General features: G+C 47.6%; 1 protein-coding gene across 6 annotated transcripts in view; it reads left to right on the top strand.

Annotated features, from left to right (window-relative positions):
- Positions 1 to 19897, top strand: part of KDM6B (lysine demethylase 6B) — a 120476-nt gene extending 100579 nt beyond the window's left edge. For 5 of the 6 annotated variants that reach the window (XM_069767421.1, XM_069767424.1, XM_069767422.1 and 2 more), the window contains 21 exons: positions 610 to 685; positions 768 to 885; positions 1060 to 1158; positions 1329 to 1542; positions 1658 to 1750; positions 1854 to 2003; positions 6404 to 6541; positions 6620 to 6844; positions 6934 to 9494; positions 10219 to 10345; positions 10626 to 10731; positions 10821 to 11026; positions 11107 to 11171; positions 11496 to 11567; positions 11653 to 11801; positions 13348 to 13462; positions 13557 to 13744; positions 13824 to 13965; positions 14953 to 15079; positions 15157 to 15327; positions 18906 to 19897. In XM_069767421.1, coding sequence (XP_069623522.1) covers positions 773 to 885; positions 1060 to 1158; positions 1329 to 1542; positions 1658 to 1750; positions 1854 to 2003; positions 6404 to 6541; positions 6620 to 6844; positions 6934 to 9494; positions 10219 to 10345; positions 10626 to 10731; positions 10821 to 11026; positions 11107 to 11171; positions 11496 to 11567; positions 11653 to 11801; positions 13348 to 13462; positions 13557 to 13744; positions 13824 to 13965; positions 14953 to 15079; positions 15157 to 15327; positions 18906 to 18929 — 5085 coding nt within the window. In that variant the 5' untranslated portion in view covers positions 610 to 685; positions 768 to 772 and the 3' untranslated portion in view covers positions 18930 to 19897. The remainder of the gene's footprint in view (positions 1 to 609; positions 686 to 767; positions 886 to 1059; positions 1159 to 1328; positions 1543 to 1657; positions 1751 to 1853; positions 2004 to 6403; positions 6542 to 6619; positions 6845 to 6933; positions 9495 to 10218; positions 10346 to 10625; positions 10732 to 10820; positions 11027 to 11106; positions 11172 to 11495; positions 11568 to 11652; positions 11802 to 13347; positions 13463 to 13556; positions 13745 to 13823; positions 13966 to 14952; positions 15080 to 15156; positions 15328 to 18905) is intronic. The other variant, XM_069767426.1, reaches the window with a different exon arrangement.
- Positions 19898 to 21589: the final 1692 nt, after the last annotated feature.

Raw genomic sequence — 21589 nt, 5'->3', positions numbered from 1 at the left:
ATCTGTATCACCCTGCAGGGGGAGGAGACTCACAGCTCCACTTATCTGTATCACCCTGCAGGGGGAGGAGACTCACAGCTCCACTTATCTGTATCACCCTGCAGGGGGAGGAGACTCACAGCTCCACTTATCTGTATCACCCTGCAGGGGGAGGAGACTCACAGCTCCACTTATCTGTATCACCCTGCAGGGGGAGGAGACTCACAGCTCCACTTATCTGTATCACCCTGCAGGGGGAGGAGACTCACAGCTCCACTTATCTGTATCACCCTGCAGGGGGAGGAGACTCATAGCTCCTCCTATCTGTATCACCCTGTAGGGGGAGGAGACTCATAGCTCCTCCTATCTATCACCCTGTAGGGGGAGGGGCTTTCTTTAGAGCCCACCAAGACCTTTCTGAGGGCGTTCAGGGTGTCCGCACTGACCCCAGACCTCATGATATCCTCCATGTATACGGCTTTCACAGTAATATGATTTGTTGGTCGCCCCCTGGTGTCTGCGGTGGGAATCTCATTACAATCCTGTGTATTTTTTTTTCCTTACACTGCCCTCTAGTGTCTGATTGTGAGAAGATTCCTTTTTCAACTTCTTTTCCTTTTTTTCCCGCAGACTTTCTTGGTGATTGAGGAAATGATCCCCCCGCTGCCTCTGCACCTCGACCTGTGAAGCCCCTCGGATTGAAACGGTATTTTTTTTTTAATTATTATTTCATTTTTTTCATGTATTTGTCGTGAGTTGCCTGTAACGTTGCTGTGCTCTTCCCGCAGTCTGGATGTATCGCTCACAGGACCAGTTTGGATCCCGCTTTCCCCGCGACCCCTTCATCAGTGGAATTAACTCCTCATGGAACCCTGCTCACCCCCGAGCATGGCTCCAGTCGGGCAGGTGAGGGTGACGGTTGTGGTTGTTTTTCTGCTGGGAATAGATGGTGATATCTCGTCTTCGCTATAGAGCAGTTAACCATTCATCTGCTGGGGGCATTGCTGGGTGTGTTCGATGTGCCTTTACCTTACCTTCTGCCATTGCTTCCCCCTCTGTCTCCTCCTGTCTCGCTCGCAGATGCTCTACCAACCTTAACCAACCTCTGCTGCCCCCACACTTATCGTCTAGTCATGGGGCAAACATTGGCCACCCCAGCAAACCCTATTACCCTCACGGGTAAGTGTCTGAGTGCGGCCTGTGATCTCCTCCTATGAAGCTTGCCTCGCTTTGTCCCCAGGCCTCGGTGATTTATCGCCAGCGCCTGGTATTCTTGCTCCGACTGCTAGACCCCCATTATTTGTCTACTTAACATTGATCCTTTTTGTTTCTCCGCTCTTGTCCTTCAGCTCTCCGCCCGGCCATCGCTTCGGGAAGTTAGAACGGGTGCACTCCTGCGTCCAGCTCCTCTTGCGCGATGAGCAGCAGCCGCAGATCTGGGAGCAGCTGGGGCAGATCTACGAATCGGAGCAGGAGCTGGAGGACGCGGTGCGCTGCTACCAGGCTGCCGCCCGCTACCACGGAGGCTACGAGCTGAACGCTCACATCTCCCGGCTGCAGCAGGTACGGGGGGCATACACAAACCACTTCCGTTGCAGTGAGTTTGGGGGACGTTTCTGCTTCTTTGCGCCCCTTCTCCTTTTCTCTTCTGATGATATATTTTTTTTTTGTCTTTTAGACTCACCTATGGAACCTGCACTCTGCCCCTCCGCACCATCGGCCCAAATCTTTGCCTCGCTTACAGCAAGTGTGGGACCTGATGCAGCACGAGGTGAGCGGAGCAGAATGGTGGAGGCGTCTACACAAGTCCTGATTAGGAGTAAATGGGTTTAATCACTTTTTTTTTTTTTTTTTTTTTACTTTTCCTTTCTTAGCAAAAAAGACATTTTGTAGGAAAAAGAGGACCCCCGCCATTAAAGCGTCCTGTTCCCAGCGCCGATCCATCAACACTCCAGTCACCCCCTCACAGTCAGATTGGAGATGAGCAGCCTATGAAGAGGAGACGGAGCGGAAGTCCCGAGCAGGTGAGAGCAGCTTTATGTGCCTCTCGGTGGTTTTGGCCCCTTCTCGAAAGGCTGATAGTATTCAATTTCTTGCATCTCTATGGGATGAAATTTTTTTTTTTTTTTTTTTTTTCTTTGCGGTCAACCTCTTTGGTCCCATCCCATCAACAAGTGCAGCCGTTTCTAAAGCCCAGCAAGGCACTTGGCTACATCCTGCTGCAATTGCATAACTGTGACCTCAGAGCGCGGTCTTCTGGGGCCGTCTGTGACTACGTGACCTCAGCGCAGTCTTCTCAGGTCAGGGATGATTGTGACTTCATGACCTCGGAGCATGGTCTTCTGGGGCCGGCTGTGACTACCTGACATCAGACCACTGTCTTCTCGGGTCAGGGATGATTGTGACCTCGGAGCGCGGTCTTCTGGGGCTGGCTGTGACTACGTGACCTCGGAGCGTGTTATTCTCTGGTCAGGGATGATTATGACTACATGACCTTAGAGCGTGGTTTTCTGGGGACGGCTGTGACTACATGACATCAGAGCGTGGCCTTGTGTCAGGGATGACTGTGACTACGTGACCTTAGAGTGTGGTCTTCTGGGGTCAGAGATGGTTATGACTACATGACCTTGCTGCACAAATATTGTCACAATCTTCACCGCTTTGACATCCTGTAAACATTAAGAACATGGAAGAGGCCAGTTGAAAGAACTGGAAGCACAGGAGGTCTTCTCATCCATCTTCTAAGTGGATGGCCATGCAACAAGGAGGTGGAACAAGATTCTACAGGTAAACAACTGGCTACGTCGATGGTGCCGTCATTAAGGTTTTGGATTTCTGGATCACGGAGTGAATTACATATACGATGGACTAGAGAAGGGCTGCACCTTACCAAGACTGGAGAACACCTATTTGAAAGTCGCGTTGCTACACTCATCAGGAGAGCTTTAAACTAGAAATTTGTGGGAAGGGAAGTAGAAGGCCAGGTAAAATCATGCAGCGAGTAAATACTATGGAGAACTCTTAGAAATGTAAAAGAACAAAGGCAAAAAAAAAACCAGAATAATAAAAAAATTGAAGAAAGAGAGATTGATCACAAATTAAGATGCTTCTATACAAATGCACAGAGCATGGGCAACAAACAAGGATAATTGGAGCTACCAGGAAAAGAAATATGATGTCATTGGCCTCACTGAAACTTGGTGTGATGATACTCATGATTGTATTCCAATTTATTTGCAAGAAACAGACTTAATAAATGGGGAGGAGGTGTCACATTGAATGTTAGAAAAGCATATATCTTCACAGATCCAAGCTTCAGAGACTGGTAGTTCTGTGGAAACTTTAAGAATACAATGAGAGAACTACAGAAAGGGCACCATTATAGGCGTTTACTACTGGCTACCTTGGCAAGCTGAAGATATAGATGAACTCTTAATCAGATGGCCAAAAGGCAAGAATAGAAGGCATTTAAGGAAACCAGGATGGATGAACACAAAACTTAAACATTTCTTTCATCCTTTTTAGCATGTGTTTATTACCGGTAAATGGAAAATGGGGAGGCATGTCTAAAGAAGAATATAATGTCTGCAGAACCTCAAGGACACGCATCATATTATCTAAAGTTGATAATAAATTAAGGCTTGCAAGAAATGTGACAAGCAAGAAGAGAGGATTTTGGGGGGTATGTTAAAAGTAAAAGAAAAGTCAAAGACGCTATAGGATTTTTACAGGATGAAAAGGTGAAGTGGTCGAAAATGATGTCCAGAAGGCCAAACTTTTAAATTCCTTTTTTTGTATCTGTTTCTCCCAAAAAGTAAATGTAACATCAACTGCTCTTTTAAGGTGCCATTGAAGGAATAAGAGTCCACACTATATATAAACAAAAAGATGCTGAGGGAACACTTAGCTAATTCGTATGAATTTACATCTCCTGGTCCAGATGAATTATATCCCAGGTTACAGAAAGAGTTGGCAAAGAAAATTGCATAACCTCTAGCCAGAATCTTTGAAAATCCTGGAAAACAGAAGAAGTCCCAGAATTTTGCATAAGAGCAAATGTTGTCCCTATTTTTTTTTTTTAAAAAAAGGGAAGAAGATGGAGCCAGGAATTACAGGCCATTGAGCCTTACTTCTATACCAGGAAAGAGATTTGAACAAATTGTTAAACAGCATTTATGCAAGTACTTGGATAAGGATACAGTAATTAACCAGAGCCAGCATGGGTTTGTAGCAAACGAGTCATGCCAGACTAATCTAATTTCCTTCTATGATTGAATCGCTGACTGGGTGGATTGGGGAAATGCGGTAGATATAGTATATCTCGATTTGAGCAAAGCATTTCATAAAGTATCTCATACTATCCTTATTGAAAAAAATGACCAAGTATGGGATTGTCAAGGCTACGGTTAGGTGGATTCATAACTGGATCAGTGATCATACTCAGAGAATGGTAATTAATGGCTGCACATAGTTGGAAGAATGTCTCATGTGGGGAACCGCAAGGCTCTGTCCCGGACCCAGTGTTGTTCAATATCTTTATTGATGATTTAGCTTAAGGAATTGAGGGTAAACTGATTATGTTTTCTCGGAGATATAGCTAACACTAGAAAAGACAGAGGGATGATTCAGAATGATCTAAACAAACTGTAACTGTGGGAGCAACTAACAGAATGGTTTTTAACAGGGAGAAATGCACAGTTCTAAATCTGGGCAAGAAAAATGAATAAAGCATATACAGAATAGGAGGAATAGGGCTAAGTAACAGCACGTGTGAAAAAGAATTTGGTATGCTAATAGATCATAAACTGAACATGAGTCAAGTGTGATGCAGCAGCAAAAAAAGGCAGACACAATCCTGGGTAGTAATAATAATAATAATAATAATTTTTTATTTCTATAGCGCCAACATATTCTGCAGCACTTTACATTTTAGAGGGGACTTGTACAGACAAAAGACATTACTGAATAACAATAATAACTTAAAACAGATAACAAGGAGTAAGGGCATTGCTCGCAAGATTACAATCTATGGGTTTTATTAACAGAAGCAAATAGAATAGATCACGTGAACTACGGTAATTATTCCCCTTTACTCCTCCTTGGTCAGGCCTTATCTGGAATACGGTGTCCAGTTCTGGGTACCACATTTAAAAAAAAAAAAAAAAAAAAAAAACATACAAAAACTGGATCAAGTTCAGAGAAGAGCTACCAGGATGGTGAGCGGACTGCAAAGTATGTCCTATGAACGGTTAAAGGATTGAAGAATGTTTAGCCTGCAAAAAAAGACTGAGAGGAGACTAAATAGCTGTCTACAACTATCTGAAGGGGATGTCGGTGTAGAGCAGTGTTACCCAACTCCATTCCTCAAGAGCTACCAACAGGTCATGCTTGCAGGATTTCCTTAGTATTTCACAGGTGATGGAATTATTGCCTGTGAAGGTGATGCAATTATCACCTGGGCAATACTAAGGATATCCTGAAAACATGACTTGTCGTTGGCTCTTGAGGACCGGAGTTGGGGAACACTGGTTTAGAGGAATCATTATTATTCTCATATGCACATGAAAACCCGAGAAGCAATGGAATGAAACTAAAAGGGAGAAGATACAGATTACATATTAGAAAAAACTTTTTGTCAGTGAGGGTGATCAATGAGTGGAACAGGCTGGTGGTGAGTTCTCCTTCAATGGAAGTCTTCATACAGAGGCTGGACAGACATCTGTCTGAGATGGTTTGGTGACTCCTGCATTGAGCAGGGGGTTGGAGATGATGACCCTGGACGTCCCTGCTAACATTCTATGAATCTGTGACATAAGAACGCGGTCTACTGGTTTCAGCTGTGACTAGATTACCACAGAGCACCATCTTCTGGGGTCGGGGACTGCAGTGAATACGTGAACTTGGAGCATGGTCTTCTGGAGTTTGGACTGCCATGACTACGTGACTTCAGAGCACGGTCTTCTGGCTTTGGGGCCGTGACTATGGGATGTTGCTTTGGGAGTATGGGCTGCAGAAAAACGTGAGGTGGACTACCTTGGCTTGCTGAACAGGCAGGACCAAAGGGGTGCAGCTTTGAGTACAGTAGAGAAGGCATAGATGTACCTGTTCAGTCTCTTTGGCCTTCAGAATGGCTCCCAGTCATCACCATCTTTGTACTTCCATCTTTGTGGCTAGACTTCATAAGAGACCATCATTTTTACCACATACTGCATGAAAAAAATCAAAAGCGGAAAATGAGTCTTTGCCTGGTCTTCAGCTTGTTCCCCAGCCTTGCATAATGGTGATTTAGAGTGGCGATTTAGAGTGGCTATTTACCTGCATTTTCTCACGCTCCGCGGGGGAGGTTATTTGCACAGTGAGATCACGTACGTGATATTGTTTCTCGCTGAGGCTGACTGTTATTTTTGATCATCTTGTGTTCCAGCAAAGAAGAGGTAACCCCGGTCTGCATTCTCCTCCAGTCCCGGTGGGTCCCGGGAACGTTTACCATCAAGCATCTGGAAAATCTAACGTCTGGAACCCACTGAACCATGAGGCCTGGGGGGAGCGGCGGGAGAGACAGGTGAGTTGCCGTTGCAGATCAGCCATTAGTCCCGTAGAATGAACTGCACCATCATCCCTTTTTTTCCCCTTTTTCCAGGATCCCCGTATTCCATCCCATGTTCCCCCTTATTCTTCATACTGCCCCCCACGTCCACCACCACCACTACACCAGCAGCCCCGCCCTCCAAGTGACCTTAGTGAGGCTCGGTGTCAGAGGTCACCTGCGGAGGTCATTCCAGCACCACCACCTCTCCACGTGCCTTATGACCAGAGAAGACCCCGCATCCCTACACACAAGACCTCTCGGCCTGAGGTGCCCCCTGTAAGTCAACCCGCCACATCAATTTAAGCTGTTTTTTTTTCCCCTCATAAATATGCTTCAAAACTGATTTTTATCATTTTGTTTTTCAGCCCCCCGATCGCTATCCGACCCCAGCAGTGGACACCACCACAGTCAGTATCTGCCCACCCTCGGTAGAGTGTGACCCACCCAAACCAATATGCCCTCCGCTCAAACCCCAGCAATCTTCCACCCCTTCGCTCCAGCAGAACTGGGTGCCGGCAGCGGTCATCAAGGAGGAGGCAAAGAGTGAAGATGAACTGGAGGAGATTCTGTATGGGGAGGGTCACGGCACCGTCAAACAAGAAGGTTACTATCCGTCTCGCGATACCCCATCGGGGGGAAACATCTTTGATCATCGAACTCAGGGCATCACCACCAGCAAAGTCAGGCCTAGGTCTGAGGCCTTCCAGGATGCCAACCTGGATCATGTACTCAAAAGCCTGCAAAAAATGGATGAATCTGGGTTATTTGCCCCAAAGAAAGAGGAGGTAATGGAACAGGAGATTAGGAAAAGCCCTCTGACCCAAGAGCTGGACATGAAAGGCAAACATGGGCTTTCGATGTCTGAGGGCGGCTATTCGGGAGGAAAAAGGTCACCATCTGGGGAGGACAAAGCCTCATTCTGTTCCTCCTCTACAACCTACCACAAAGATACCTCAGGAAACCTTCAGGTGCTGGGTTTAGCCGCTCCACACACGGCGCCCTCTTCCGTCTCGACTCCCAAGTCTCTAAGTCCGAAACCAGCAGAGAGCAAAGAAATGGAGGAAATCAAAGATCAACCCTCCGGATGCAATCAGCTCTTTAACTTTCCCACGGGACAGATGGCAGAGCCCTTCGAAGAATCTACAGAGTTCTCCAAAATTTTACCCGATGGGCTGGACGACATCATGAAGATGCTGGACGAGTCTATAGAAAAGGAGGAAAGGAGTGGTGGCGGCTCTAGTGACGACGAGGACTTTAATACTACCCCTGCCTCTCCAGTCTGCCCACCACCGCTGCCAGCAGAGACCAGAGCAACGCCCCACCTCAAAGGTCCAGCTCAGACTAATATCTCAAGCAACCCCCTTTCTGGTGCCAAACCACCGGAGCCCAAATCTGGGGAGGTGTTTACTTACTATGGACCTAAAAAAGCAATATTGGGGCAAGAAGCTGTTAGCGAAGCCAAACCAGCTCAGCATGGGGCCAACAGTGTCCTCAAGTCCCTGGCGAGTGTTCTGGAGGGGCAGAAGTATTGCTACCGTGGAGGACACAGCCTCAAAACTGGAGGGGGGTCGTCCTATTTTACTGGTGCTACTATGGTGAGCAAGCGTAACGTTGACCCGTACACTGCGCAGTCTACCTCACACCGGGCTTGGGACTCCAAGATTGGAGCCCCACCTACCTCAGATGTGACCGGACGGGAAGGGGTGGGAGCAACGAGACCCGGGGTCCGCACTGAGACGGATATTTTGGAGGACATAGCACGTGCTTGTGAGACATTAGTAGAAGGCACAAAGGCATCTGGAAGCAGTTCCCGGGAGGAGGAAAATGAAGATGAAAAAGGACCCGATGACGCAGCGGAAAAAAAACTTGACCACATTTGGGGTGCTGAAAAACAAGACCTCACTACTAAAGATAAACCAGAAATTGTCTATGGGGCTGATAAACCTGATAGTGGGACTGGGAAAAAACTCAAAGCCTCCTGTGTAAAGGAGGAAGCCAAGAACGTGACTGAGAAGAGTCCAGAAGCGAAGATGACAGATGGGAAAGGGGATCGTTTGAAGGAAACAGAAACGACTGAACCAGTGCCGAAACATAGCAAGTTACTGGACGTAGACCTGAGGAAGGTATTTAAAGTAAAGTTACCTGCCGTGAAGACTGAAGTCCCTCCGGCTACATCAGTTGGAGAATGTACCTCCAAGGAGATTGCGAAGACTGATGTCTCTTTGGAGAAACACCATAGAAGCGCCGGACGGGAATCGCCCAAGAAATGCTCAGAGAGCCAGAAAAGCTACGAAAGCGCCTCATCCGAAATGCCACACTCACAGAGCGACAGCCGAGTTTCACCAGGGGATTCGCCCAAGTCGGCCGCTGGCGAAACGCAAGGAGAGCGTGCGAAAGGGGTGGAAACAGAGAGACCTCAGGAGAGGATAATGCTCTCTCTATCTGCCCCAACAAGAAGTAAGGATGAAGGTAGAAAGAAAGACAGGAGGCATCGGAAATCAAAGAGGGACCGGAGCCGACGATCGAAAGAACGGCGGTCGCAGAAAGATAAGGAAAGGCAAGTGTTGGGCAACCTGGACCTTCAAAGTCAGTGTAGAGATGCTCCAAAGTCATCGAAGCAAGGAGAACGAAGAAAGGTAGAAGGTGGTGGGAGAAGGTGCGCGGAGGACGGCCATCACAACCAGTCCTCCTCGCCGGCACCGCCCGTCTCTACGCCAGCTCCTGCTTCCCACGGGACACCAAATTCTGACCTGCTGAAAATGAGACCATTCACTGAGGGACCACCCAAGGAACTAAAGATAAGACTGATTAAGGTGGAGAGTGGGGACCGCGAAACCTTCATCGCATCGGAGGTGGAGGAGAAGAGGTTACAAGCGAGTGAGCTGACAGTCAACCATACCGCTGCCGAAATCATCAAGGCCACAAAGTGAGTGCTTTGCAGGGAGTGGTCTGAGGGTGGCACACCTTGGGAGGTCTTTTAGCTTGTTGCTTCTTTGAGATGTTATTCTAGACTCCTTAAGTGTTGTTTAGCTGCGTCCCCATTGGTCCTTGATAACCACCGACATCCGCAGCGGTTGCCAGGCAGACGGACAGATATGACTAGTTGCGTTCCCTGTGAACTTCAGTGTAGTGAGGGGAGGGGGCGCTCGATGACCCTGAATTTGCTGTTAAGAGGCGAGACAGAGTAACGGAGAGAACATTGTGTTCTCTGGCCTTGGCGGCTTCAGGATCCATTAGAGCAGAGATTTCCCTGCTGAATGATTTGTGGGGTTAGATGACGGCGGACATCGCTCCATCTGATGAGAGGTAACTGCGTAAATGGCAACTCTTATTTTGTATGACCCAATGGCTCAGGGGTCCCAGCGATTCCTACAGGCAAAAGACAGCAATGGTTATTTCAGCCATTTCACCGGGAGGTTGCATGTTGTAGATGGAGCTTCTCTGTAAGAAATCGGTCATGTAAGATAAAATCCGAGGATGAGACTTGTCAGGATAAATCTAAGGTGTCGGGGGGAAGGGGGGAGTAAACGTGTTTTTTTTTTTTTTTTTTTTTTTGTTTGTTTTTGGGTTTTTTTTATGTCTTTTTTTTTTTTTCCCGAGAATCTTGTTTCTTCCTCTTCACCAATTGCCTCTCTTTTACGATTGTACAGGAATATGGTGCTAAAGGGAAAATATAAAGAGTCTTACGTCCTTCCTTCCATGTCTGTGAAGCCCCCTATTGGAACCGAAAGGAACCTTCCTCGGGAGAAACTGAACCCTCCAACCCCAAGCATATATGTAAGTTATCAAACAAAGCTCGACCCCCGCAGGGCAATACAAACAGAGAAAGTGAGGCTTCACCCCCTCAGGCTGATTCAGATCAAAGGAGCTGAGGCTCTGCCCCCCATGATTTAGATAAGAGGAGGCTCCACCCCTGCAGTGCAATACAGATAGGAGGAGCTACGAGTCTCCACCCAAGAGGAGGCTCCACCCCTGCAGTGCAATACAGGTAGGAGGAGCTACAAGTCTCCACCCCCGCAGGGCCGTGCATTTATATTCTTTGTCTCTACATTCACAGCTGGAGAGTAAGCGTGACGCCTTTTCGCCAGTTTTGCTCCAGTTCTGCACTGACCCCAAGAACCCTATCACAGTGATTCGTGGACTGGCCGGATCGCTGAGGCTCAGTGAGTTTCCTGGGTGACACCCTTTTATGAAGGGTTGGGGGTTGCTCCAGAGTAATAGTCCCATCAACTCGTTATCTTCTCCTCACCAGACCTCGGCCTGTTCTCCACAAAGACCCTGGTGGAGGCGAACTCTGAGCACACGGTGGAGGTCCGTACTCAGGTGCAGCAGCCGTCCGATGAAAACTGGGAGCCTTCCGGTACTCGCCAGGTCTGGCACTGCGAGAGCAGCCGATCACATACCACCATCGCCAAATACGCCCAGTACCAGGCCTCCTCCTTCCAGGAGTCTCTGCAGGTGAGTGCGTGCAGCGGGGGGCAGTCGTGGCTATGGCGGCATATATGGAGTCACCCTGACTGTGTCTCTACTCCTTATAGGAAGAGAAAGATAGTGACGAGGAGAGCAACGAGCCAGATAGTACCACCGAAAACCCACCCCCCAGGTAAGTAGCCACCGTTTTGTGTGCAGTTCCATGTCCCTTCACGGCCCCCCACGTTCACCAAATCATTTACTCTGAATCTCATTTCTGCCACCTCCTGGTCATTCTATCCTGCAGCGCGGGCCCTTCGATCCTGCAGCGTATTTCTAAATAGGTTCATCTAGACTTGACACAAGCGTAAGGAATAAGGGTTCAACTGCTTGGACTATAAAGACAAGGGTGCCCCAGTCTCTATATAGACAGGTCATGGATCTATAGTCGTTCCCCATGCAAAAGATCCGCAGATCCAGCTTCACTTCAGTCATTGATAACATTTCCTTCTTTCAGCACAAACCAGGAGCACAAGACCCCCCATATTATTAAATTTGGAACCAACATCGACCTCTCTGATCCTAAAAGGTGAGACGGGCCCAAGCCGGCCTGCATGGTCACTGCCATCTGGAGACACTGGGCAGTGTTGTTTCATGCTTCTCTTCTTCCGTAGGTGGAAGCCTCAGTTGCAGGAGCTGCTGAAGTTGCCGTCCTTCATGCGTGTGACGTCTAATGCCAACATGTTAAGTCACGTGGGTCATACAATCCTTGGGATGAACACGGTGCAGCTATACATGAAGGTGCCCGGAAGTCGTACACCAGGTACTGGCAGTATGGCAGCTGCTCTGTATGCTTGATACTTTTTGTAAATTTCAGCATATTTCTTGCCATTATTCAGTACATTAGCTAAATTGCTCCTCTCTTTTGCCTTTCGCTCGCCCTTTGCGTCGCTCGTCACCCTTCTCCTTTGCGTCGCTCGTCACCCTTCTCCTTTGCGTCGCTCGTCGCCCTTCTCCTTTGCGTCGCTCGTCGCCCTTCTCCTTTGTGTCGCTCGTCGCCCTTCTCCTTTGCGTCGCTCGTCGCCCTTCTCCTTTGCGTCGCTCGTTGCCCTTCTCCTTTGCGTCGCCCTTCTTCTTTGCGTCGCTCGTCGCCCTTCTCCTTTGCGTCGCCCTTCTCCTTTGCGTCGCCCTTCTCCTTTGCGTCGCCCTTCTCCTTTGCGTCGCCCTTCTCCTTTGCGTCGCCCTTCTCCTTTGCGTCGCCCTTCTCCTTTGCGTCGCCCTTCTCCTTTGCGTCGCCCTTCTCCTTTGCGTCGCCCTTCTCCTTTGCGTCGCCCTTCTCCTCTGCGTCGCCCTTCTCCTCTGCGTCGCCCTTCTCCTCTGCGTCGCCCTTCTCCTCTGCGTCGCCCTTCTCCTTTGCGTCGCCCTTCTCCTTTGCGTCGCCCTTCTCCTCTGCGTCGCCCTTCTCCTCTGCGTCGCCCTTCTCCTCTGCGTCGCCCTTCTCCTCTGCGTCGCCCTTCTCCTCTGCGTCGCCCTTCTCCTCTGCGTCGCCCTTCTCCTCTGCGTCGCCCTTCTCCTCTGCGTCGCCCTTCTCCTCTGCGTCGCCCTTCTCCTCTGCGTCGCCCTTCTCCTCTGCGTCGCCCTTCTCCTTTGCGTCGCTCGTCGCCCTTCTCCTTTGCGTCGCCCTTCTCCTTTGCGTCGCCCTTCTCCTTTGTGTCGCCCTTCTCCTCTGCGTCGCCCTTCTCCTCTGCGTCGCCCTTCTCCTTTGCGTCGCCCTTCTCCTCTGCGTCGCCCTTCTCCTCTGCGTCGCCCTTCTCCTCTGCGTCGCCCTTCTCCTCTGCGTCGCCCTTCTCCTCTGCGTCGCCCTTCTCCTCTGCGTCGCCCTTCTCCTCTGCGTCGCCCTTCTCCTCTGCGTCGCCCTTCTCCTTTGCGTCGCTCGTCGCCCTTCTCCTTTGCGTCGCCCTTCTCCTTTGCGTCGCCCTTCTCCTTTGCGTCGCCCTTTTCCTCTGCGTCGCCCTTCTCCTCTGCGTCGCCCTTCTCCTCTGCGTCGCCCTTCTCCTCTGCGTCGCCCTTCTCCTCTGCGTCGCCCTTCTCCTCTGCGTCGCCCTTCTCCTCTGCGTCGCCCTTCTCCTCTGCGTCGCCCTTCTCCTTTGCGTCGCCCTTCTCCTTTGCGTCGCCCTTCTCCTTGGCGTCGCCCTTCTCCTTGGCGTCGCCCGTCGCCCTTCTCCTTGGCGTCGCCCTTCTCCTTGGCGTCGCTCGTCGCCCTTCTCCTTGGCGTCGCTCTTCTCCTTTGGCGTCGCTCGCCCCTCTAAATCTAGTTTTCCTTCCTCCATTTGTGTCTGCAGTTACTGATACTTGTCTTTTATTTCCAGGACATCAGGAAAATAACAACTTTTGCTCAGTGAATATAAACATTGGTCCTGGAGACTGCGAGTGGTTCGCTGTACATGAAAATTACTGGGAGAACATCAGTGCCTTCTGTGACAGGTGAGACTGCCGGCCTCCCACATGCTGCCACTAGAGGCGCCATTGCATGTAACCTTATTATCTAGTTGCTTCTAATCTTGGCTTCCTGTCCCAGGCATAATGTGGATTACTTGACGGGCTCCTGGTGGCCGGTCCTGGAGGATCTTTACCGATCGGATATTCCAGTGTATCGGTTTGTGCAACGGCCTGGAGATCTGGTCTGGATAAATGCGGGGACAGTTCACTGGGTGCAGGCCACAGGATGGTGTAATAACATTGCCTGGAACGTTGGGCCCCTGACACGTAAGTCACGTTATGTAACTCTGTGGGTTATCAGGGCTCGTTGTGAGCAGCCGGTGAGCGGTCTGTCCTCTCCTTCCAGCTTACCAGTACCAGCTGGCTCTGGAACGTTTCGAGTGGAATGAGGTCAAGAACGTGAAATCCATTGTGCCCATGATCCATGTGTCGTGGAACGTGGCCCGAACGGTGAAAATCACAGACCCGGATTTGTACCGCATGATAAAGTGAGCAGCAAGGCAGCTACTTTTCTCTACTCCTCTCATGGGTTTATGTCTAACTGCACCTTCTTAGTATCTTTTTAATGACTCCGGTCTCCACCTCAGTCTCTGGCTCTCCTATTCTGTGTCTTTTAATTTTCCTGTATCTCTGCTTCTGTTTCCTTACAATTCCCCTTTTTACTTCTGCTCTGCCGACATCAGCCCCTCCTATTCTTTAGCTGCTCCTCTCTGCCACTAACTGCTCTTCCTCCTTCTCCTCATCAGCGCCTCTGCTCGGCCACCATGTGCCCCTCCTCTTCATCAGCGCCTCTGCTCGGCCACCATGTGCCCCTCCTCTTCATCAGCGCCTCTGCTCGGCCACCATGTGCCCCTCCTCTTCATCAGCGCCTCTGCTCGGCCACCATGTGCCCCTCCTCTTCATCAGCGCCTCTGCTAGGCCACCGTGTGCTTCTCCTCTTCATGAGCGCCTCTGCTCGGCCACCATGTGCCCCTCCTCTTCTTGAGCGCCTCTGCTCGGCCACCATGTGCCTCTCCTCCTCATCAGCGCCTCTGCTCGGCCACCATGTGCCTCTCCTCCTCATGAGCGCCTCTCCTCCTCATGAGCGCCTCTGCTCAGCCACAATCTGCCCCCCCTCCTCATGAGCGCCTCTGCTCGGGCACCATTTGCCGCCCCTCCTCATGAGCGCCTCTGCTCGGGCACCGTCTGCCCCTCCTCCTCATGAGCGCCTCTGCTCGGGCACCATGTGCCACTCCTCTTCATCAGCCCCTATGCTCGGCCACCATGTGCCTCTCCTCCTCATGAGCGCCTCTACTCGGCCACCATCTGCCCCTTCTCCTCCGTGCCACTGATCGGCCACCATCTGCCCCTTCTCCTCACTGGCCACCTCGGTCCACACTTCTCCTCCTTTTCCCCTTCCGTCTCCTTTAGTCTCTTCTTACTTTTTCCTTTGTTTCTTTCCATGTTGCTCACTCCACTCTTCCTGCCTTTTGTAGATATTGTCTCTTACAATCCATGAAGCGGTGTCAGATCCAGCGAGACAGACTCATCCGCAGCGGGAAGAAGATCGCCTATCAATCTCGAGTCAAAGATGAACCAGCCTACTACTGCAACGAGTGTGACGTAAGCGCCCGCTCCTGGGGTTCGGGCCACATGGAGGCACCTCCAGGGTCTCACCGTCATGTCTCTTACTTACTCAGGTGGAAGTTTTTAACATCCTGTTTGTCACCAGCGAGAGCGGGGGTAAGAACACCTACCTGGTGCACTGTGAGACCTGCGCTCGGGCCACCAGCATCTCCTCAAGCAGCGTGGTCATTCTGGAGCAGTACAGAGTGGAGGAACTTATGCAGATGTACGACAGCTTTCACCTGGTGAGGAGCTGGGGGTCACCACCGCCAACGGCGCTGATCAGAGTCCTACCGCATAGACACCACTCCAGGCAGGACCGAGGGCTGCCCTGGTGTAATGTATAGAAGTACACTGCCGCTTCATAGTGCTAAAAATAATGGCGTAAATGTTGTGATTACAGAAAGAAAAAAAAAAAGAATAAAACATCAGATTTTCTATCAATATAACATCCCCAAAAATGTGGTAATTTGTAGAAAAAAAATGATCAGTCCTCCGTCTTACTCTATTCCCCTGAATAATCTGTTCTCTTTTTTTTTTTTTTTTTTTTAATCCACCATTTGATTCCAGAGATTGACCTGTTAATCCAGTGCCAGGGGGCTTTATCATAGAGTATAACAGTATAAAAAAAATTTGCTGCGCTCAATTAATAAAAAGTTTGGACACACCTTCTCATTTTAAAGATTTTTCTGTATTTTCATTGTAAATTTACACTGAAGGCATCAAAACTATGAATTAACACATGTGGAATTATATACTTAACAAAAAAGTGTGAAGCAACTGAAATTATGTCTTATATTCTAGGTTCTTCAAAGTAGCCACCTTTTGCTTTGATGACTGCTTTGCATACTCTTGGCATTCTCTTGATGAGCTTCAAGAGGTAGTCACCGGGAATGGTCTTCCAACAATCTTGAAGTAGTTCCCAGAGATGCTTAGCACTTGTTGGCCCTTTTGCCTTCACTCTGTGGTCCAGCTCACCCCAAACCATCTCGATTGGGTTCAGGTCTGGTGACTGTGGAGGCCAGGTCATCTAGCGTAGCACCCCATCACTCTCCTTCATGGTCAAATAGCCCTTACACAGCTTGGAGGTGTGTTTGGGGTCATTGTCCTGTTGAAAAATAAATGATGGTCCAACTAAACGCAAACCGGATGGAATAGCATGCCGCTGCAAGATGCTGTGGTAGCCATGCTGGTTCAGTATGCCTTCAATTTTGAATAAATCCCCAACAGTGTCACCAGCAAAGCACCCCCACACATCATACCTCCTCCTCCATGCTTCATGGTGGGAACCAGGCATGTAGAGTCCATCCGTTCACCTTTTGTGCGTCTCACAAAGACACGGTGGTTGAAACCAAAGATCTCAAATTTGGACTCATCAGACCAAAGCACAGATTTCCACTGGTCTAATGTCCATTCCTTGTGTTCTTTAGCCCAAACAAGTCTCTTCTGCTTGTTGCCGGTCCTTAGCAGTGGTTTCCTAGCAGCTATTTTACCATGAAGGCCTGCTGCACAAAGTCTCCTCTTCACAGTTGTTGTAGAGATGTGTCTGCTGATAGAACTCTGTGTGGCATTGACCTGGTCTCTAATCTGAGCTGCTGTTAACCTGCGATTTCTGAGGCTGGTGACTCGGAGAAACTTATCCTCAGAAGCAGAGGTGACTCTTGGTCTTCCTTTCCTGGGGCAGTCCTCATGTAAGCCAGTTTCTTTGTAGCGCTTGATGGTTTTTGCCACTGCACTTGGGGACACTTTCAAAGTTTGCCCAATTTTTCGGACTGACTGACCTTCACTTCTTAAAGTAATGATGGCCACTCGTTTTTCTTTACTTAGCTGCTTTTTTCTTGCCATAATACAAATTCTAACGGTCTATTCAGTAGGACTATCAGCTGTGTATCCACCAGACTTCTGCTCAACACAACTGATGGTCCCAACCCCATTTATAAGACAAGAAATCTCACTTATTAAACCTAACAGGGCACACCTGTGAAGTGAAAACCATTTCCGGTGACTACCTCTTGAAGGTCATCAAGAGAATGCCAAGAGTGTGCAAAGCAGTCATCAAAGCAAAAGGTGGCTACTTTGAGGAACCTAGAATATAAGACATAATTTCAGTTGTTTCACACTTTTTTGTTAAGTATTATAATTCCACATGTGTTAATTCATAGTTTTGATGCCTTCAGTGTGAATGTACAATTTTCATAGTCATGAAAATCTTTAAATGAGAAGGTGTGTCCAACTTTTGGTCTATATATAATTTGTTATGGTTCTGACAAAGTGGTGATTATTTCTGGATTGCCCATAGATAATGACCGATGGTCCATTCTATGGCGTGATTACATGGTAGAGCAGCTGCTGTAAAACCGGCCGTCAGACACAGTCAATCCCCATGGAGAAGTCGTGGACGGTTTAGTACCATCTCTGCCTTCTGTCGCTGTATTCACAACGTGGACAGCGCTCCCTTCTCTGGATACATCAGTCATGTGATTGCTGGGTCCTAGAAGAGTCAGCCAGGAGGCTGCGGTTCCACTGTAACTGGGGCTAATACAGCAACCCCAGTTACAGGGGACATTCAGATAAAAAAAACAAACAAACAAAAAAAACAAAAAACTTATTTAAATGGTCAGTTGAGCCACCCCCATTCCAAAGGTCTTGAATGAAAAATTAGGTGACAGTAGTAGGTGACATGAATGAAAAATTAAAAAGCAGGAAAAATAAATGAAATGCGTGAGGAAAAAAAAGGCAGCTGGTATTTAAAATTGCTGTTTTTATCACCGCAACAATAAGAAAAAAAAAATGCCCTATAATATAATAAGAATTATTCTGGAAAGGGGAACACAATTTACAATGTACTTCAGTATTATTCAGTATTTTTGTGATTTTTTTTTTTTTTTTTTTTTTTTTTTTTTAGGGGAAAAATAGGCTTCTATTTCCTTTTATTTTTCCACCGAGCAAAGAGTGAAAACGCAGAATTAAAAAAAAAAATTAGTGGGGTTTTTATGCTTTTTTTTTTTTTTTTTCTTTTTTTTTTTTGTTGAAGCTTTTAAACTGATTAACAAAAAAAGAAAATAATCTTTTTATATAGCCCCAACATATTCCGCTGCCCTTTACAGACATTATCATCGCTGTCCCCATTGGGGCTCACAATGTAGAATCCCTATCGGTAAGATTTTGGAATGCGGGAGGAGACCTGAGAACCCGGAGGAAACCCACACAAACATGGAGAGAACATACAAACTCTTTGCAGATGTCGTCCTTGGTGGGATTTGATCCCTGGACCCCAGCGCTGCAGTGCTAACCACTGAGCCACCGTGCTGCCTTATGGCTCTAGAAAAAGGAGGGATGATAATAATAAATAAAAAAAATAATAATAATTTGCTCATTATCTCCTAAATGAGTAAAGAAATTAAAATAAATAAATCCATCTCTGTAATACATATTAAAAATCCTGTGTTCTGCTCCTATGTGTTTCCAAGCAAACAAACCCCATGTAACGCCAACATGTGGATTAGAGAGGCGAGTCCTGTACACGGGGCCGACCCAGCAGAGCGGCTACGTCTGTCACATTTGGAGGACCCACCATATCCATACATTACATGGACAGCCCAATAATATGAATGAGAACTGTGTAATACCACATTTCCCCTGTGGTGGCGGTGTAGGGTATGTGAACACTTACTGCCAGGATTCCTCGTAGGTAACCGCTGATTCCTGGGGGTCCCGACAGTGGGACCCATGTGTAAAGCTTATGGTCAGAAGTTCTTAGCTTTGGGCAATGCTTTAACTTTTTGTTTTTAATGTTAATCATTTTTTTTCCTTTTTTTTTCAGTCCCCACCTCCAAGCACACGGTGAGCCTTAGCTCCTCCTTCTTCTGCTCCTGCAACAGTCTCCTCCCACATCCTTCTCCTCCTCTGCCGAGCCAGCCAATCAAAACTCTCCCCTCTTCCCAGGACCAGGGACAAGAGGGGGCGGTGCTACACAACCAGCCAATTGCAACTGAAAGAGACAGAGGGGAGGGGTAAGGAGGGAGACAAGCCAGTTATGGATCGGCAGCTCATATTTCACTCTCTCCAGCCAATCACAGGCCTTGTTTACACAGATACCCGTTCTCCTTTTTCGCGGGAACAGCCAATCAGGATGCAGGATTCTACATGTCTGTTGTTGATGATTTTATTTCCTTTTTTTTTTTTTTCCTTCTTGTTTTTTGTAATTTTTATCAGGAATATTTATTCTGAAATCTTGAATTTGTGACTCTGAGGGCAGGGATGGGAGGGGGCGGTATTAATTTGTGTGGGATTTTTTTTTTTTTTCTGCAGGTGGCGGCACTGAGTGCATTTTAATTTTTTTTTTCTTTTAAATTAAGTTCACAGTGGTTCTCTGCTATTGAAAATGGTGCGCGTGGGCGCGCTCTGTGTGACAGAGGGGCGCTGACCAGGCTAATGCTGTATTATTGAGTGGGTATGTCGGAAAGTATCTTTGGGGGAAGGGTGGGTACGGGCGGGGGAGGGGCCAACCTCATGCAAGTGATTGTGAGTCTTGACCGTAAAGTCTTCGTTAAAAGCTGTGGTAAACGCTCGGACCGGGTGCCCCTCGAAGAAGGCGGCACCTTTTTTTTTGAGTAAGGGCGTGACTATCGCTTAGAGTCCATGGGCCGGGTGGGTTCAAGGGTAACAAAACATAACACTGCTGGGAGGAGATTTGGCGCAGTTCACTTATTAAAGCTCCATCCCCCGCACATCCCTCATTGGATGGGTTGGGGGGGGGGAGGGGATCACAGATTACGTCAAGGTCTGAGGAGCCCTCATTGAATGGGTTAATTTAAAAAAAAAAAAAATAAATGGCGCCCTTACCACTGCGAATAAACTAACCTCTCTCCGGTTGTGTATGACGAGAAGAGATACGGGTTTTTATATATATATAGAGAGAGAGATAAATATCTATCTATTCAGCGCGGACTCCTCCCCTTTTTAACCATTTCCTTGAATTTTTTTTTTTTTCACCAGTTTCCTGTTCTCTGTAAAATAGAAATTTATAAATAAATATATATATATATATATATAGAGAGAGAGAGAGAGATATTTGGTTTAACTTTACCTATGAAACCTTTCCCATCCGCTGGTTACTTCCTGTATTTTGCTTTTAGCATCTGTTTTTTTTTTTTTTGTTGTTGTTGTGTTTTTTTTTTTTTTTAATTCCTGTCTTTCTTGAATATTTTATTACATTTTATGTCATTGAATGCTTTGGTTGTTTTGTTTTTCCCCCTACCCAATTTTTAAATATTTTTATACCTCTCGCTTCACAGAACCACAGGCCAGTCCTTTTACCTACTTTTCGTTTTAGGTCCATGCCCATCCTCCCATATTAGGCATTGGCTCCACCCCTACAGTAGGCTCCACCTTCGAAGCGGAGTTTCTGCTTCAGGCGCTAATCGTGGCCCAAATTTCAGAATCTACTTTGTGGTGGTCGACACGTTATCTTGAAGGACGGCCATTTCTGGACTAGATATTTCCCTCCATGCCTCACCCCCCCAAAAAATAAAAATCTATAATATATGAAAATAATTTGGTCTTAACTTCTCCTTTTATGTTGTGTTAGGACCTGGGGTCTCACACTGGTGTCTGATTGGTTGCTTTTTGGCGCAACAATTGCAGTATTTGCCGCCATTCTTGGGGCCAGGCTTATGTTCGCCTCACAAAAAAATGGCGCTTGTACTGCTCTCAGATGAGGTAAAATGAAAAAAAAAAATCTCGTGAAGGGTCCAGTGTTTGTGTACTGTGAAAAAAAAATAAAATAACACAACTGCCCAAAGTTTATCAAAAAAGTACATCAATTTAATAAGCTCCAACTAATAAAAATCCAGAGTGGAAAAAATAAAAAATTTAATTAAAAAAGAAAATGTAAGGACTTTTTTTTTCCCCCGAGAACACTTAGAATTGGAGGACACGGTCTTACAGCTTCCCGTAATTCAAGTTCTGACATCCATCGAATAAGATGGCCTCACTGGGAGCTCCTTCATGGTGATCTGCTCCTCTTTATGGCTAAAAAATACATGGAATGAATAAGACCAACAAACCTGGCTCTCTCAGTGCTGAGGGCTTCGACTGGTCGCCTCTTGGCCAGTCTTTTGCCTTAACCCATGTAGATTGGGACTAATGTAGTGTTTGATGGCTATATTGGTGCAGATGTCTTCTGAATGGGTGAGCATCCACTTGTTCTCGGGTTTCCCCCAATGCTCCTCCAGAGAACGCTCCCTTTTGTGATGTTTGAGAACCCCCCCAGTCGTATTTATGACCCAAACACCAATAAGGTGAAACTGGTGTTCCACACATGGTCATCTTTGACCGGATTGGATTCTTTGAGGCACTACAAAATCCTGACTTTAGTCCCGTCATCAATGATGGGATTATTCTCTTAATGTGGTCGATTTTTTTTGACTCTCTGAACTGCATTGTAGACTTCTTGATGTAATTTCTGCCCAATGAGGTTGTAAGGTCCAAGGTGCCATCAACTGG

Source organism: Ranitomeya imitator, chromosome 4 (assembly GCF_032444005.1).
Source record: "Ranitomeya imitator isolate aRanImi1 chromosome 4, aRanImi1.pri, whole genome shotgun sequence".
In the NCBI taxonomy this organism is placed as follows: Eukaryota; Metazoa; Chordata; class Amphibia; order Anura; family Dendrobatidae; genus Ranitomeya; species Ranitomeya imitator.
This window is presented reverse-complemented; position numbering and strand designations above follow the sequence as displayed.